This window comes from Perognathus longimembris, chromosome 4 (assembly GCF_023159225.1).
Source record: "Perognathus longimembris pacificus isolate PPM17 chromosome 4, ASM2315922v1, whole genome shotgun sequence".
NCBI classification, from domain to species: Eukaryota; Metazoa; Chordata; class Mammalia; order Rodentia; family Heteromyidae; genus Perognathus; species Perognathus longimembris.
In genome coordinates this window covers 91,040,058-91,053,745 of record NC_063164.1, presented here as the reverse complement: position 1 = coordinate 91,053,745, position 13,688 = coordinate 91,040,058, and the positions used below count along the sequence as shown (strand labels likewise).

General features: G+C 40.1%; 1 protein-coding gene across 5 annotated transcripts in view; it reads left to right on the top strand.

Moving 5' to 3' along the window:
* The window catches only part of Mre11 (MRE11 homolog, double strand break repair nuclease), an 83,826-nt gene that overhangs the window by 38,843 nt on the left and 31,295 nt on the right, over positions 1-13,688 (top strand). For all 5 annotated transcript variants that reach the window (XM_048345639.1, XM_048345642.1, XM_048345641.1 and 2 more), the window contains exons 11-13: positions 4,104-4,230; positions 6,098-6,198; positions 8,215-8,388. In XM_048345639.1, coding sequence (XP_048201596.1) covers positions 4,104-4,230; positions 6,098-6,198; positions 8,215-8,388 — 402 coding nt within the window. The remainder of the gene's footprint in view (positions 1-4,103; positions 4,231-6,097; positions 6,199-8,214; positions 8,389-13,688) is intronic.

Genomic DNA, 13,688 nt, shown 5'->3' with positions numbered 1-13,688 from the left:
CAGCCAAGGGCAAAGGGTTAAAAGCATTGTGGAATCCTCAGTCTCGGAAGTGGCTGCGTCCCTCATCCCCATTTGGCAAGTTCCATGCCATGCGATGGGGAACTCGAGGCAAGGCTGTAGTGGCTTCTCTTGCTCACATCTTGCTCTGGGTTGCCTGCAAAATTTCTATATAGATTGGTTAGGGTGTTCAAAATTTTTTCAGCACTTCTGGCTCTGGTATATTGATGCCCTTCTGGTTTAAGCAGGGTGAAAAGACTTTCTTAATCACAAAATTCAAAGACTTTCTTAATCCCAAAATTTTACCTGGCTAGCTGTGACCACTAACATAACTATGGTGATTTAACCTGGAGTAACTGTTAAGATGGAACTATTCACATCCTACTCAAGGCTCATAAATCATTCGAGCAGCTTCCAATGGGAGAGAGAGCAAAGAATCATTAGTAGTGAAACAAGGCAGTTTGGGAACAGAATGTGGTGGCAGCTTCCCGTGTCCAGGAGCTGCTGCCCATCCATGCGGCTAGAACATCTGTCCACCTGTATCCTATAAAGCAGTATATTAATCCTGGGTCAGGAAAGTTGAGGTTAATAGTCACATTTGTATGAAGCAATCTCAATTTCTTGATCTTGAGAGTTTATGAGAACACAGGAGAGAAAATGGGAAGGTAAAATCTTAATTTATGCCAAAGAGTTGTTAAGGCTACATGCACACTTTTAACACACTGAGTATAAAATAACATGCTGATTTTATACCATTGTGCTTTTACTACATGCTGCATATTTGAACCTTATGGAAACACACTGAATATAAAATAACATACTGATGTACTTTTACCACATGTTGCATATTTGAACCTTATGGAAATTTTTATAGGCACCTTTATCTCCATCGAACACCGGGATGGAAACCTATTGTTATGCTTTTAAATCTTACCAACATCCACACGCGCGCGCGCGCACACACACACATACAAAAATACCTGAGCGCTCTTTAAAATTGCTTTGATTGGCCATTTAAATTTTCTGGAATTCCAGCGGCAAATGATATTAATTTGCCCATAATAGAACCACGTGGTTGAATAAAAAACAAAAGGGAAACCTGTTAATTACACACTCCCAACATGACAATTTTTAAATCACAGTGGACAAGCAAACCCTTTTATCCATCTAGAAAAACTCCAGTTGATTTTATATCTTTGAACTGGTAAACATGGAAGTTCAATCAAATTACCTATTGCTGTATCAAAACTCTTTGTTTTCCTTTTCAATATTCCATTTTAGTTTATAACTTCAGACTTTCCTGGCTCCAACCCCATCTGCAGCTGTGAGTCTGATACAGAGAAAACGTGCAGGCAAGCACAGTGGGGTGCTTGCCTCTCTCAGCTGCAGCGCAATCGGCCAGCCCAGGCGAGCCTGGCACGCCCCTCACCTGGGGGGAATGGGTGGGGCCCCGCCTCCAATATGGCGTGCCCCATTGTGCTCCACGTGTGTGTTAAGTCAGAGAAATCAGGATTCAACCAACTCACCCGAATTTCTGAGCTTAACGACCATCGGCGGGCATAAAGCAGTTTGCCGGGCTGCAGCAGGTCCAGCCACTCCGGGGCTGCTGCCGCCGCCGCTGCCACCCACGCACCCCAGCGGGGACCGCCTAAACTGCACGCCACGCCTTTTTTTTTTTTTTTTTTTTTAACTCTATCCGCAGCTCTGCCGCCGCCATGCCACAGCTTCCCACATGGCGGAACCGCGCTTCCGCCACGCCGTGCTCGGCCCACCACACTCGGCTGCCCCAAATGCTACCGCAAAAGACGCCTGGTGCCGCCCGGGGCCACACGAGCCCCAGCCCACGCACCTCGCAAACCCGGGGTGGCGCGGAGCACAGTGTACTCACGCTCAGCCCGCGCAAGCCAAACCGCTCCGGCGCTCGGCCACCCACTGCTTCTCAAGCGCCACTGCGGGTGCCTGCCGTCTGGCCGGGGCGCACAGAGCAGAACTAACCGACCCCAGCCCGGGGTCGCATTCCTCTTGCTCCGGCCCCACTGCTCCACTGACACGTTTCCGCGGGAAGCGCGCCCCGCTCCCTCCGCCGCCTGGTGCCAAATCGCCACGGCGGGGCAACTCTCTGGCGCCGCGTCCCGCGAGCCTGTGTCTCCATGCTTCTGCCCCGTCTGGATGGGCAGGACCCTCCTCTAAAACCCTACTTAGCAATCTGTGGGGATACTGTACCCCGAACTTCTCGGCCGTACAATTCGGCCCCACGTTGGGCGCCATTTATGTTGGGGTTCTGGACACCCCCTTTCTCCCCCCACGGGGAGAATGGTAACCACAAACTCTATGAAAGAGCACCCAGCCTGGCCCTCCGCCAGCGGAAGGCCAAAGGCGTGCTCACATGGGCAAACGCTAAGTAGAGGACGGGTTGCTGAAGCTTCCCCTCCCCCCAGTTCCCCCACATGTTACCAAGGGCGGAGGCGAAAAGGAAGGCATCAGGGACACGCTGCGGTGGTGGGAAGCGTCTCAAAGACTTTAATATGGAAGGGCACTTATATAGAAGTAATGGCGGGAAAGAAAGGGGGCTGGCCAAAGGGTCAGTCATAGGCTAGGGGTCACGTTCATCAAGTGACATCACGAAACTTCCCTTTGTGGGCGGGACAATCCCATCATGGTGGCACACACGTGTTCACCTCCCAAGGGGTAGAGGTCAGAAGGTGGGAGGGACTTCTATTGTCCCAAGGCTGGTGGAAGGGCAGTCTTTCCCAGGCCATAATAATCCCCAACATCTAGAAGCAACTAGGCTTAAAGAGCAAATCACCATTTCTTTTCCAAAGCACAGTAAGTTTTTAATAAATTCTTAAACAAATATTATCATGTAGGTAGTATTACACAAACATATATATGCCAGCTAGTGGACTATTATTAAAGTCATTGAATGGATCTTACCTACTTTTATGACTATTGAGGAATATAGAAACCAGGAGAGAGTTGGAACTTGTAGAGACATAATAAAGAAATGCAAATATGTGAATAGAAGCTTAGCATATGATCCCAAGTGTGATGAAGTCTGTGATTGTGATGGAGGTTTTGTTAGGGAGGTACTCTGGATGAGCTGGTGCCATGCTGGCTCCAGAACATTCTTGGAGAACAGTGGCTTTAGGAGAATGAAGAGGTCTGTTTCTAAATTATAGCCATCTTTGGGATGATCTTGCCCTGAGAGAGATTGTTACTTGACCTAAGATACCATGTTTTGAAGGTAATCATTTCACAAAGCTCAGACCTAATTTTTTCCTGTCTGGACTTTCCCAGCATTCATTCTTGTCCAGTTTGAAGAAAGATTCCCATCCCTGGCATTTTCAATTTTTAGGGATTTATCTTTAATAAAAGTTTGTTTAGAAATTTCATCACCTTTCAAATGGTTCGTCTGGTATTGTTGTCATGGGAAATATAATCCTTCCAATATTATGGAAGTGTTTAGTTTGTCTGTTTAGGGATTTGTTCTTTGTTTCTTTCTTTTTTTTTTTTTTTGGCATACTTGGAAGGCAAGTCCACTACTACCTACCTGTTCCATGCTCCCAGTCCTTTTGATTTAGTTTGTTTTTCAGATAGGCTATTATGCTCTAGTCCTCCTGCAGACAAGTAGCTGCTATTACAGAGGCACAAGCCACCATTGTGGAAATTCTTGCTGTAACCTGATTACTTCAAACAAAATATTTTACTTAACCTTTACCTTTTAAATATTTAAATATGTATGATCTTTAAAACATATTGTAGAAAATTAATTCATGAATTTGTATGTATTAAACCATTAAGTTGGGGTTGGGAATACTGGTAGAGTGCTCACCTTGCATGCATGAAGCCCTGGGTTCGATTGATTCCTCAGCATCACATAAACAGAAAAAACAAAAAAAGGCCGGAAGTGGCGCTGTGGCTCAGTGGTAGAGTGCTAGCTTTGAGCAAAAGCCCGGAACAGTGCTTAGGCCCTAAGTCCAAGCCCCAAGTCCCAAAACCCAAAACAAACAAAAAAGCCATCAAGTTATCCATATCAGAGAATATGTATTTTTAAAAATAGACAAATTGTGGGTTTTTAGATTTCATAAGTTATTCTGTATTTCCAGGTGGACTATACTGGAGGATTTGAACCTTTCAATGTTCTTCGCTTTAGCCAGAAATTTGTGGATCGGGTAGCTAATCCAAAAGATATTATCCATTTTTTCAGGCATAGAGAACAAAAGGAAAAAACAGGTAAGCTAGTTATTTTTACAAGTTAAAGAATGTTCTTGGTCTCTTCAGCCTATTCCTTCCCTTTGTTAAGTGGCAAATATATACACACATATATATGCATATATATATCCTACAAAATTAAGAAAAGTGAGGGAAGGCATGGTTTGGGAGGGATGGCTGAGAATATTGAAAGGGATGACAGTGATCAGGACCCACTGTATTCATAAACTGCCTTGTTGAATGGCAACTCCTTTGTACAATTACCTGAAGATAATAAAATATTTTTAAAAAATTAAAAAAGAATGCACTTATAGTTTAGTGAGTTTTTGGTAAAAGAAACAAAATAATGGAAGATGTTTTAGTATAAAACATTGGACAAAATGTAGTTGGAATTAATATTTTATTTTCTCAATTTACATAGCATTCATTTTTTAAGCTTGTGCACTGAAGAAATATCTTCCAAAATATCTTCCAAAAACAGTGGTTTTAAAACAATGTTTACATGGCAAGAGGCACACTGAAAATTTTTGTATGCTTTTTCCTTTTGAGTCTTTGTATATATTTTTTCTCAGTTAGAAATGTTTGTTTCCCTTTGAACCTTATTTGTTCTGCAATTCATTTTTCTTTTTTTTGCCAGTCCTGGGGCTTGGACTCAGGGCCTTAGCACTGTCCTTGCCTTCTTTTTGCTCAAGGCTAGCACTCTGCCACTTGAGCCACAGCACCACTTCTGGCCATTTTCTGTATATGTGGTGCTGGGGAATTGAACCCAGGGCTTCATGTATGGGAGGCAAGCACTCTTGCCACTAGGCCATATTCCCAGCTGTACAGTTCTTTTCTTTTTTTTTTTTTAGATTTATTTTTTGCCAGTCCTGGGGCTTTAACTCAGGGCCTGAGCATTGTCCCTGACTTCTTTTTGCTCAAGGCTAGCACTCTACCACTTGAGCCACAGCACCACTTCCAGCTTTTTCTATATATGTGGTGCTGAGGAATCGTACCTAGGGCTTCATGTATACGAGGCTAGCACTTTACATTAGGCCATATTCCCAGCCCCTGTTCTGCAACTTATTTCAAATGATTTGCATTTGATACTTATTTGTGAGGTTCTGCTTTCTTTGAGAGGAATTGCTTCCTTCTCAGTGTCATTGTCTCTGTAGCATTTACTACATTATATTGTCATTATCTACTCTCACAAGTAGGGAAACTTGTTTTCTCCATTTTGTTTTTAGTACCAGGTCCCACAAGTGCTAGACATTTAATATTCATTTTCCCAACAAAGATCATCAACAGAGCAAATACTCAACCATGACTTCCTGACAAGTTCTTTGTTCATTCCTTGATTGCTGGTTTTAGACAGTGATTCTGCTTGGCAGTGTAGCAAAGTGAATCGGGCATTATTAAGTGAAAGTGGCTTTAAACTGTGAATACATGGTAGTGACTGATATTGAAACTATGGGCCACTATCTTCACTGACCTGGGCACTAGCAGTTTTTCCCGATTGCTTCCAGTATCAGCAGTTATATTGTGCATAAAATGAAAAAAGTAAAAAACAACCCCAAAAAACATTATCCTGAGAGGTTTGTGTGTGTGTGTGTGTGTGTGTGTGTGTGTGTGTGTGTGTTTTAACACACTCTTTGCAGTAGTTTTAAGGGACTCCTAACGGTCTTGGAATACCTTGTAAGAACATGCTCCTTAGAGATATGGACAGGGAATACTGACTATAAGAAAGAAAAACATAACCTTATTAACAGAAATGGCTTGTTACCATGTTGAGCAAGCAGCAGTTGATCAAGTTTAATCAAACCCTGCACTATCAACAACTTGGAGTGAGTGTGGCCATTGTAACATTTAAACAGAAGCTGATATTTTTGACGGATTTATTTTTTTCTAGGAGAAGAGATCAACTTTGGAAAATTTATCACAAAACCTTTAGAAGGAACAACACTTAGGGTAGAAGACCTTGTAAAACAGTATTTTCAAACAGCAGAGAAGGTAATTTCTTAGTTTACCATTTGAGCAAATAGCTATTTCATAGTAACAGATTTTAGTCTTTTTTTTTTTTTTTTTTGCCAGTCCTGGGCCTTGGACTCAGGGCCTGAGCACTGTTCCTGGCTTCTTCCCGCTCAAGGCTAGCACTCTGCCACTTGAGCCACAGCGCCGCTTCTGGCCGTTTTCTGTATATGTGGTGCTGGGGAATCGAACCTAGGGCCTCGTGTATCCGAGGCAGGCACTCTTGCCACTAGGCCATATCCCTAGCCCCATAGTAACAGATTTTAAGAAATGTAAATTTGGTAAGTAAAATGAATCTTCACAGTGATTCTATGAAGTAGAGTGACATTGAATTGTATATTCATCTGTGATTACTGTATTTCAAGAAAAAATCCTTAATATAAAATATTGGTGTAACTATTATTGTTAATGTTATTTTCTTTTTCTCTCTTTTTTTTTTCCTGCTGGTCATGAAGCTTGAACTCAGGGCCTGTGTGCTGTCCCTGAACTCTTGCTCAATACTAGTGCTTTTTCACTTGAGTTAAGTGCCACTTCTGGTTAATTGGAGTTAAGAGTCTCACACACTTTCCTGCCTGGCCTGGCTTCAAACCTTGATCCTCAGAGCTTAGCCTCCTGAATAGCTCAGATTATAGACATGAGCCATCAGCACATGACTCTTCTTTCTTTTTCTCTCTACCACAGAAGTCTTAATTTACAATTTGTTTTTCTCATTAGAATGTCATTTTAGAATTACTTTATAAATAGTCTCATGATGGTGAAACTACTCATTTACTGTCATGAGTGTTTGCCACTTTTAAGATCCTCTACATTTATTTAAGACTGCAGAAATTCATTACTTTTTTTTTTTTTTTTTAATGGGTTTAGGGCTTGAATTTAGGGCCTGGATACAGTCCCTGAGCTCTTTGACTCAAGGCTAGTGCTCTACTACTATCAGCCACAGTGCCACTTCTGGTTTTCTGGTGGTTAATTGGAGATAGGAGTTTCATGGGCTTTCCTGCTCAGGCTGGCTTTGAACCTCGCGGTCCTCAGATCTCAGCCTCCTGAGTAGCTAGGATTACAGGTGTGAGCCACCATTGCCTGGCTTATTATTTTAATACTGCATATCAGAAATCTGCCAGCTGAATCTAACTATGGAAATCACGATCACAGCAGCACTTTATTCTTTTCTGGAAGCTCTGAGGGAGGTGTTTCTTGGCTTTTGGTCCCCTTTATGCATCTTTAAAACCAGCAATGTGTTTCATTTTTTCCCACAAATTACATTACCCTCTGACATTCCTTACTCCTTCTTCTCCTATTCAGGACTATTGTGATTATACTGAGTCCACCTGGATAGTCCTGATAATCTACTTTATAATGACTTGATCAGCATGCTTGATTCCATTGGCAACCTTAATTCTCCTTTACCATGTAACTGACAAATTCACAAGTTTCGAAGATTAGTATGTGCTCATTTTTAGGGGCAGTTGTTTTGCCTACCACAGTGGTTTTAACTTAGTCTCTTAATCATCACTGGCCATTTCTAGACTACATTATAGCCATTCAGACTTCTTTCTGTGCCTTCGTTAGTCTTGGACTTATCTTCCTATTTTTTTCCTAGTTTGATTTTTCTGGCCCTTATTTTTTTTTTTTATCACTCGGTTTATATTCTGTCTAGCTCTTTACTTTTTCTCTGATTACACTGTTCTGTAACTTTCCTTGCTTATTTGCAGTTATTTTATTTTATTTATTTATTTTTTTTTGCTAGTCCTGGGCCTTGGACTCAGGGCCTGAGCACTGTCCCTGGCTTCTTTTTTGCTCAAGGCTAGCACTCTGCCACTTGAGCCACAGTGCCTCTTCTGGCCGTTTTCTACATATGTGGTGCTGGGGAATCGAACCTGGGGCTTCATGTATACGAGACAAGCACTCTTGCCACTAGGCCATATTCCCAGCCCCTCTGCAGTTATTTTATAGAAACATATTATTTCTGTTTCTAGTAACCATATTGTATCTCTCATACAGAATGTTCAGCTCTCATTACTAACAGAAAGAGGAATGGGAGAGGCAGTACAAGAATTTGTAGACAAAGAAGAAAAAGATGCCATTGAAGAGCTGGTGAAATACCAATTGGAAAAAACACAACGATTTCTTAAAGAGCGTCATATTGATGCAGTAGAGGATAAAATTGACGAAGAAGTAAGTAATAACTTTGGATGTTTAGATCTATTCAGACAATCTCAAGAGTAGCTCAGAGTCAGGTACAAGAATCTCATGCTTGTAATCTCAAGGCTGAGATCTGCTGATTGTGATTTGAAGCCAGGCTGGGCAAGAAAGCCCAGGAGACTCTTATCTCCAATTAACTACCCACAACCTCCACTTCTAGCCAGAAGTTCCACTTCTAGCTCAAATTGTAGAGCACTAGCCTTGAATAAAAAGAACTCAGGTATAGCTCTGAGGTCCTGAATTTAAGTCCCAGAAGAAAAAAAGTAGCTTTGAGTTTTTTTTCTGATAAACCAGTACTTAGTACTTAATTGCTTTAATTGTTCAGCTTCTTCATACACACATATATACACACATATGTATGTATGTATAAAGATATCTATATAAAGGTAATAATAATGCAAGATATCTCTATAAAAGTAATAAAATGACTGACAAAGTGTTTAGAAAGTACCCAGTGGTATTGAACAAATGTTAATTTTGTTCCTTAGGAAGTATCTATCTTCTTTGGTAGGTCCTGAGAGTGACTTAAAATGAACCTTGCAAGATAAAAGATATTGACATGGAGAAAATATTTGTATGTAGGCAGAAAAAAAGATTAATATTTTTAATATTAGTACTAATGAGCTCTTCCGAATCTTATTTTTAATAAAAAATTGAACATTTTAGTAGAGTAGTGAGTAAAGTACAGGGGATAGGTGGTTCACAAAAACAAACCACAAGAAACTTGCTCATATATGTGTAAAAGTGATGCCTACTCAAGGATAATCAAATAAATTTAAGCACTTTTTTTTTCCAAATTGGGAGAAATTTGAGAGATTATGGAAAGGATGACTTCTGATGGAAGGATTATGTTGGAATGACTTTACTGAAAATCAGCTTGACAATGTGTATCAATAGACTAAGGCAGACAATACAACTCAACCCTGGGTCTCTCCTAAGAAAATAGTGAGGTAGAGATTAGTGTGTGGGTACGGGGGCGGGTAGTTAATCTTAGTGTTCTATAAGTGATTTATGACACTTAGACAATTAAGTTAGATTGAGTGTTGGCATATAGATAAGATATTTTAAAAAAATACTTATTTTAATTACGTAGTTGTACAAAGGGGTTTCAAATCAAGAAGTCAGATTGCAAATACAGTGTATCTTGATAAATGTCACCCCTTCCATCGTTCTCTCCCATCTTTCCCTATCCCATCCCTTCCCTCAGGCTAGATAGTTCAATTTTTACAAGTGTACCTTGAATATAATGACTTATCTTTCCTCCCTCTATTTCTGTGGCCCTCTTCTTGTAGTCCCCCAAAAAACAAACAAACATGTTTCAGATTCATGGTATTTATTTGGTTAAACAGTTCATGAGTTTTCAAAAAAGTTGCACCATTGGACTCCTCCCCTAGTATAGTATCCTTCAGTCAATTTGTGTGTATCGGCATAGAGCCCTATATATGTTACAATCTGTGTTTGTATTTTAAAGAGAAAATGTGTGATGTTTGTGTTTCTGAGCAGGACTTACTTCACTTAACACAATTTTTTCTGGACCCATCCATTTCCTTGCAAATGAGTAATAAATGAGTAAGATTCCATTGTATATATGTACATTATCTTGATCTACTCATCTGTTTGTTGTTGGGCATCCAGGCTGTTTGCATTATTGTGGCTATCATGAGTAGTACAGCAATGAACGTGGATGTACAATTATTTTTACTATATGTTGACTTGTAATATTTTGGGTTAGATGCCCAAGAATGGTATTGCTGGATCATAGAGTAGTTCTATGTTTTATTTTATTTTTTTGAGGAATCTCCAAACTGCCTTCAAGAGTGGTTATATTAGTTTACATTCTTATCAATGGTATAATAGGGCTCTTTTACCCTGCCTCCTTTCCAGCATTTGCAGTCTTACTGGGTTGAGAGGGAATTTCAGTATTGTTTTTCTTTATGGCCAGAGATGTTGAGTATTTTCTCATGTGTTTATTGGCCATTCCTGCTTATTCTGTGAATTCTCCATTTAGCTTCTTTATTTTGTTTTTTTAATTTTTGCCAGTCCTGAGGCTTGAACTCAGGGCCTCAGCACTGTCTCTGGCTTCTTTTTACTCAAGGCTAGCATTCTGCCACTTGAGGCACAGTGCCTCTTCTGGCCTTTTCTGTATATGTGGTGCTGAGGAATCGAACCCAAGGCTTCATGTATGCGAGGCAAGCACTCTTGCCACTAGGCCATATTCCCAGCCCTTAGCTTCTTTTATTAAGTTACTGATCTGGGGGGAATGAATTCCTGAACTCCGTGTATAGTCTGTCAGATGAATAGCTGGTAAAGATCTCCCATTCTATAGGCTGCCTCTTTAGCTTAATAACCATGTTTTTAGCTGTTCAGAAATGTGTTCATTTCATATAATCTCATTTGTCAATTTTCTCTCCAATTTGCTAAGCCTTTGGAACTACTCAGAAAGTTCTTGCCTGCCTATGACAATATGTTCTAATGTTTCTCCTACTCCTTCCTGTAGGAGATTCAACATTTCAGGCCTGAGATCTTTGATCTGTGTTTAGTTGATATTAGGGCAAGGTGATAGTTGTCCCATATGTATGTCCCATTTTCCTAACACCTCTTCAACAGAAGAGGCTTTTTCTAACATAAATACTTGGTTTCCTTGTCATATGTGAGATGTAAGTATATGGATTTGTTACTAGATCTTCCAGTCTTCTCCATTGGTCTTCAAGCCTGTTTTTGTGCCAGTATCAAGCTGTTTTTGTTAATACAGATGTGTACTCAGGTTTGAGGTCTGGAATTGTGATAATGCTAGCATTGCTGTTTTTGCCTACCTTTGCTATGGCTATTCAGAGCCTTTTGTTGTTTCATATGAACTTATGTGTTGTTTTCTCTATCTTTGAAGAATCACTTTAAGATTTTGATGAACATTGCATTGAACTTGAAGATCAACTTTGGCAGTATGGCCATTTTCATTATATTAGTTCTGCCAATTCCTGAACATGGGAGTTCTTTCCACTTCTATTGTCTTTGATTTCTTTCTTCAAAATTTTATAGTTTTTGCTGTAGAAGTCTTTCACTTCCTTCAGTTTATTACTAGGTTGGTAGGATTTTTTGTTGTTGTTTATTTTTGTTTTTTTGGAGGCTATTGCAAATAGAATTGTTTTCTTGACTTCCCTTTCTGTTTGTACATTGTTGGTAGACAGAAAAGCTACTGATTTTTTTCTAATTTCTCAAGAAGTCATTTATTAATACAGTCCTTATAAAGTGCAATGTGAAGCTGCTGATTTTTGTGGGTTGATTTTTTTTTTTTATCCTAGTACTTTGTCAAAATTATTGATCAGCTCTAGGAACTTAGGGGTAGAGTCCTTAGGATCCCTTATATATACTACTATATTATCTACAGATGAGATAGTTTGATATCTTCTCTTCCTTACCTTATTGCCCTGGGTAGGAATTCCAATATTACTTGAGAAATGGTAGAGAGTGGACCTCCATGTCTTGATCCTGATTTGAGAGAAATGTTAGTTTTATACCTTATGATGCTGCCTGTAGGTTTGTCATAGATAGCCTTAGTTATGTTGAGGTATATTCTTTCTTTTCCTAGCTTCTCCAGAGCTTTTATTAAAAAAAAAAAATATTGTCAAGGTGATGTACAGAGGGGTTACAGTTACATTCGTAAGGTAGTGAGTAGTTTTTTTTTTTTTTTTTTTTTTTTTTTTTTTTGCCAGTCCTAGGGCTTTAACTCAGGGCCTGAGCACTGTACCTGGCTTCTTTATGCCCAAGGCTAGCACTCTACCACTTGAGCCACAGCGCCACTTCTGTTTTTTTCTATTTATGTAGGGCGTCATGTATGTGAGGCAAGCACTCTACCACTAGGCCATATTCCCAGCCAGTACATTTCTTTTCAAACTTATTACCTTCTTCAATTTTCTCCCACCTTCCCTCCCTCCCCAAGTTATACAGTTGGTGTATAATATCATATTGTCTTATAAGTATTGCTGTTGCATTTGTTTGCTTTTTACCCTTTGTCTCTTCATTTTGATGTTCTCCTTCCCTTCCTTGATTCAGACAAACATATATACAATACCAAGGGTATCAAAATCAATACAGTGACAACAGGGGCTAAACCATAGAGGAGATAAAAGAAATAAGTTCACATAGTACATTAGAAATAACAACAACAATGATAAACTGCTTATTTCTATAACTTGGAGTTCATTTCACTTAGCTTCATCTTATGTGATCATATGTGTGTAGCAATTTGAGCTATTGTGATCCTCTGCTAGGATTATCCTAGACATATACTAATTATTACTAATGAGGGAAACCATAGTCTATTTTTCTTTGGGTCTGGCTCACTTCACTTAGTATTTTTTCCAGGTCTTTCCATTTACTTACGAATGGGGCAGAGCTTTTATAATAAATGGTTGTTGGATTTTGTCAGAGATTTTTTCTGTATCTATTGAGATGGCTGTGTGATTCTTGTCCTTGACTCTGTTAATGTGGTTACAACTTTTTTTTTTTTTTTGGTCAGTCCTGGGGCTTGGACTCAGGGCCTAAGCACTGTCCCTGGCTTCTTTTTGCTCAAGGCTAGCATTCTGCCACTTGAGCCACAGCGCCACTTCTGGCCGTTTTCTGTATATGTGGTGCTGGGGAATTGAACCCAGGACTTCATGTATGTGAGGCAAGCACTTTTGCCACTAGGCCATATCCCCAGCTCTGATGTACAACATTTATTGATTTACATATAATGAATAAGCTTTGCTTCTGTTAGGAAGTTGACTTGTAGTGGATGATATTTTGATTAGTTGAATTCAGATAGCAAGTATTAAGGAGCTTTGTGTCTACATTCATGAGAGAGATTGGTCTGTAGTTCTCTTTTATTATTGGTTCTCTGCCTGGTTTCAGGATATATATAGTGCTTAATTAATAGGGTGAATTTGGTAGTGATCCTTTTCTTTCTTTCTTTCTTTCCTTCCTTCCTTCCTTCCTTCCTTCCTTCCTTCCTTCCTTCCTTCCTTCCTTCCTTCCAGTCCTGGGCCTTGGACTCAGGCCCTGAGCACTGTCCCTGGCTTCTTTTTGCTCAAGGCTAGCACTCTGCCACTTGAGTCACAGCGCCACTTCTGGCCATTTCCTGTATATGTGGTGCTGGGGAATCGAACCCAGGGCTTCAAGTATACGAGGCAAGCGTTCTTGCCACTAGGCCATATCCGCAGCCCTAATCCTTCTCTTTCTATTTCATGATAAGTTTGAGGAATATTGGGGTTAGTTTTTCTTCAAAGATCCTATGG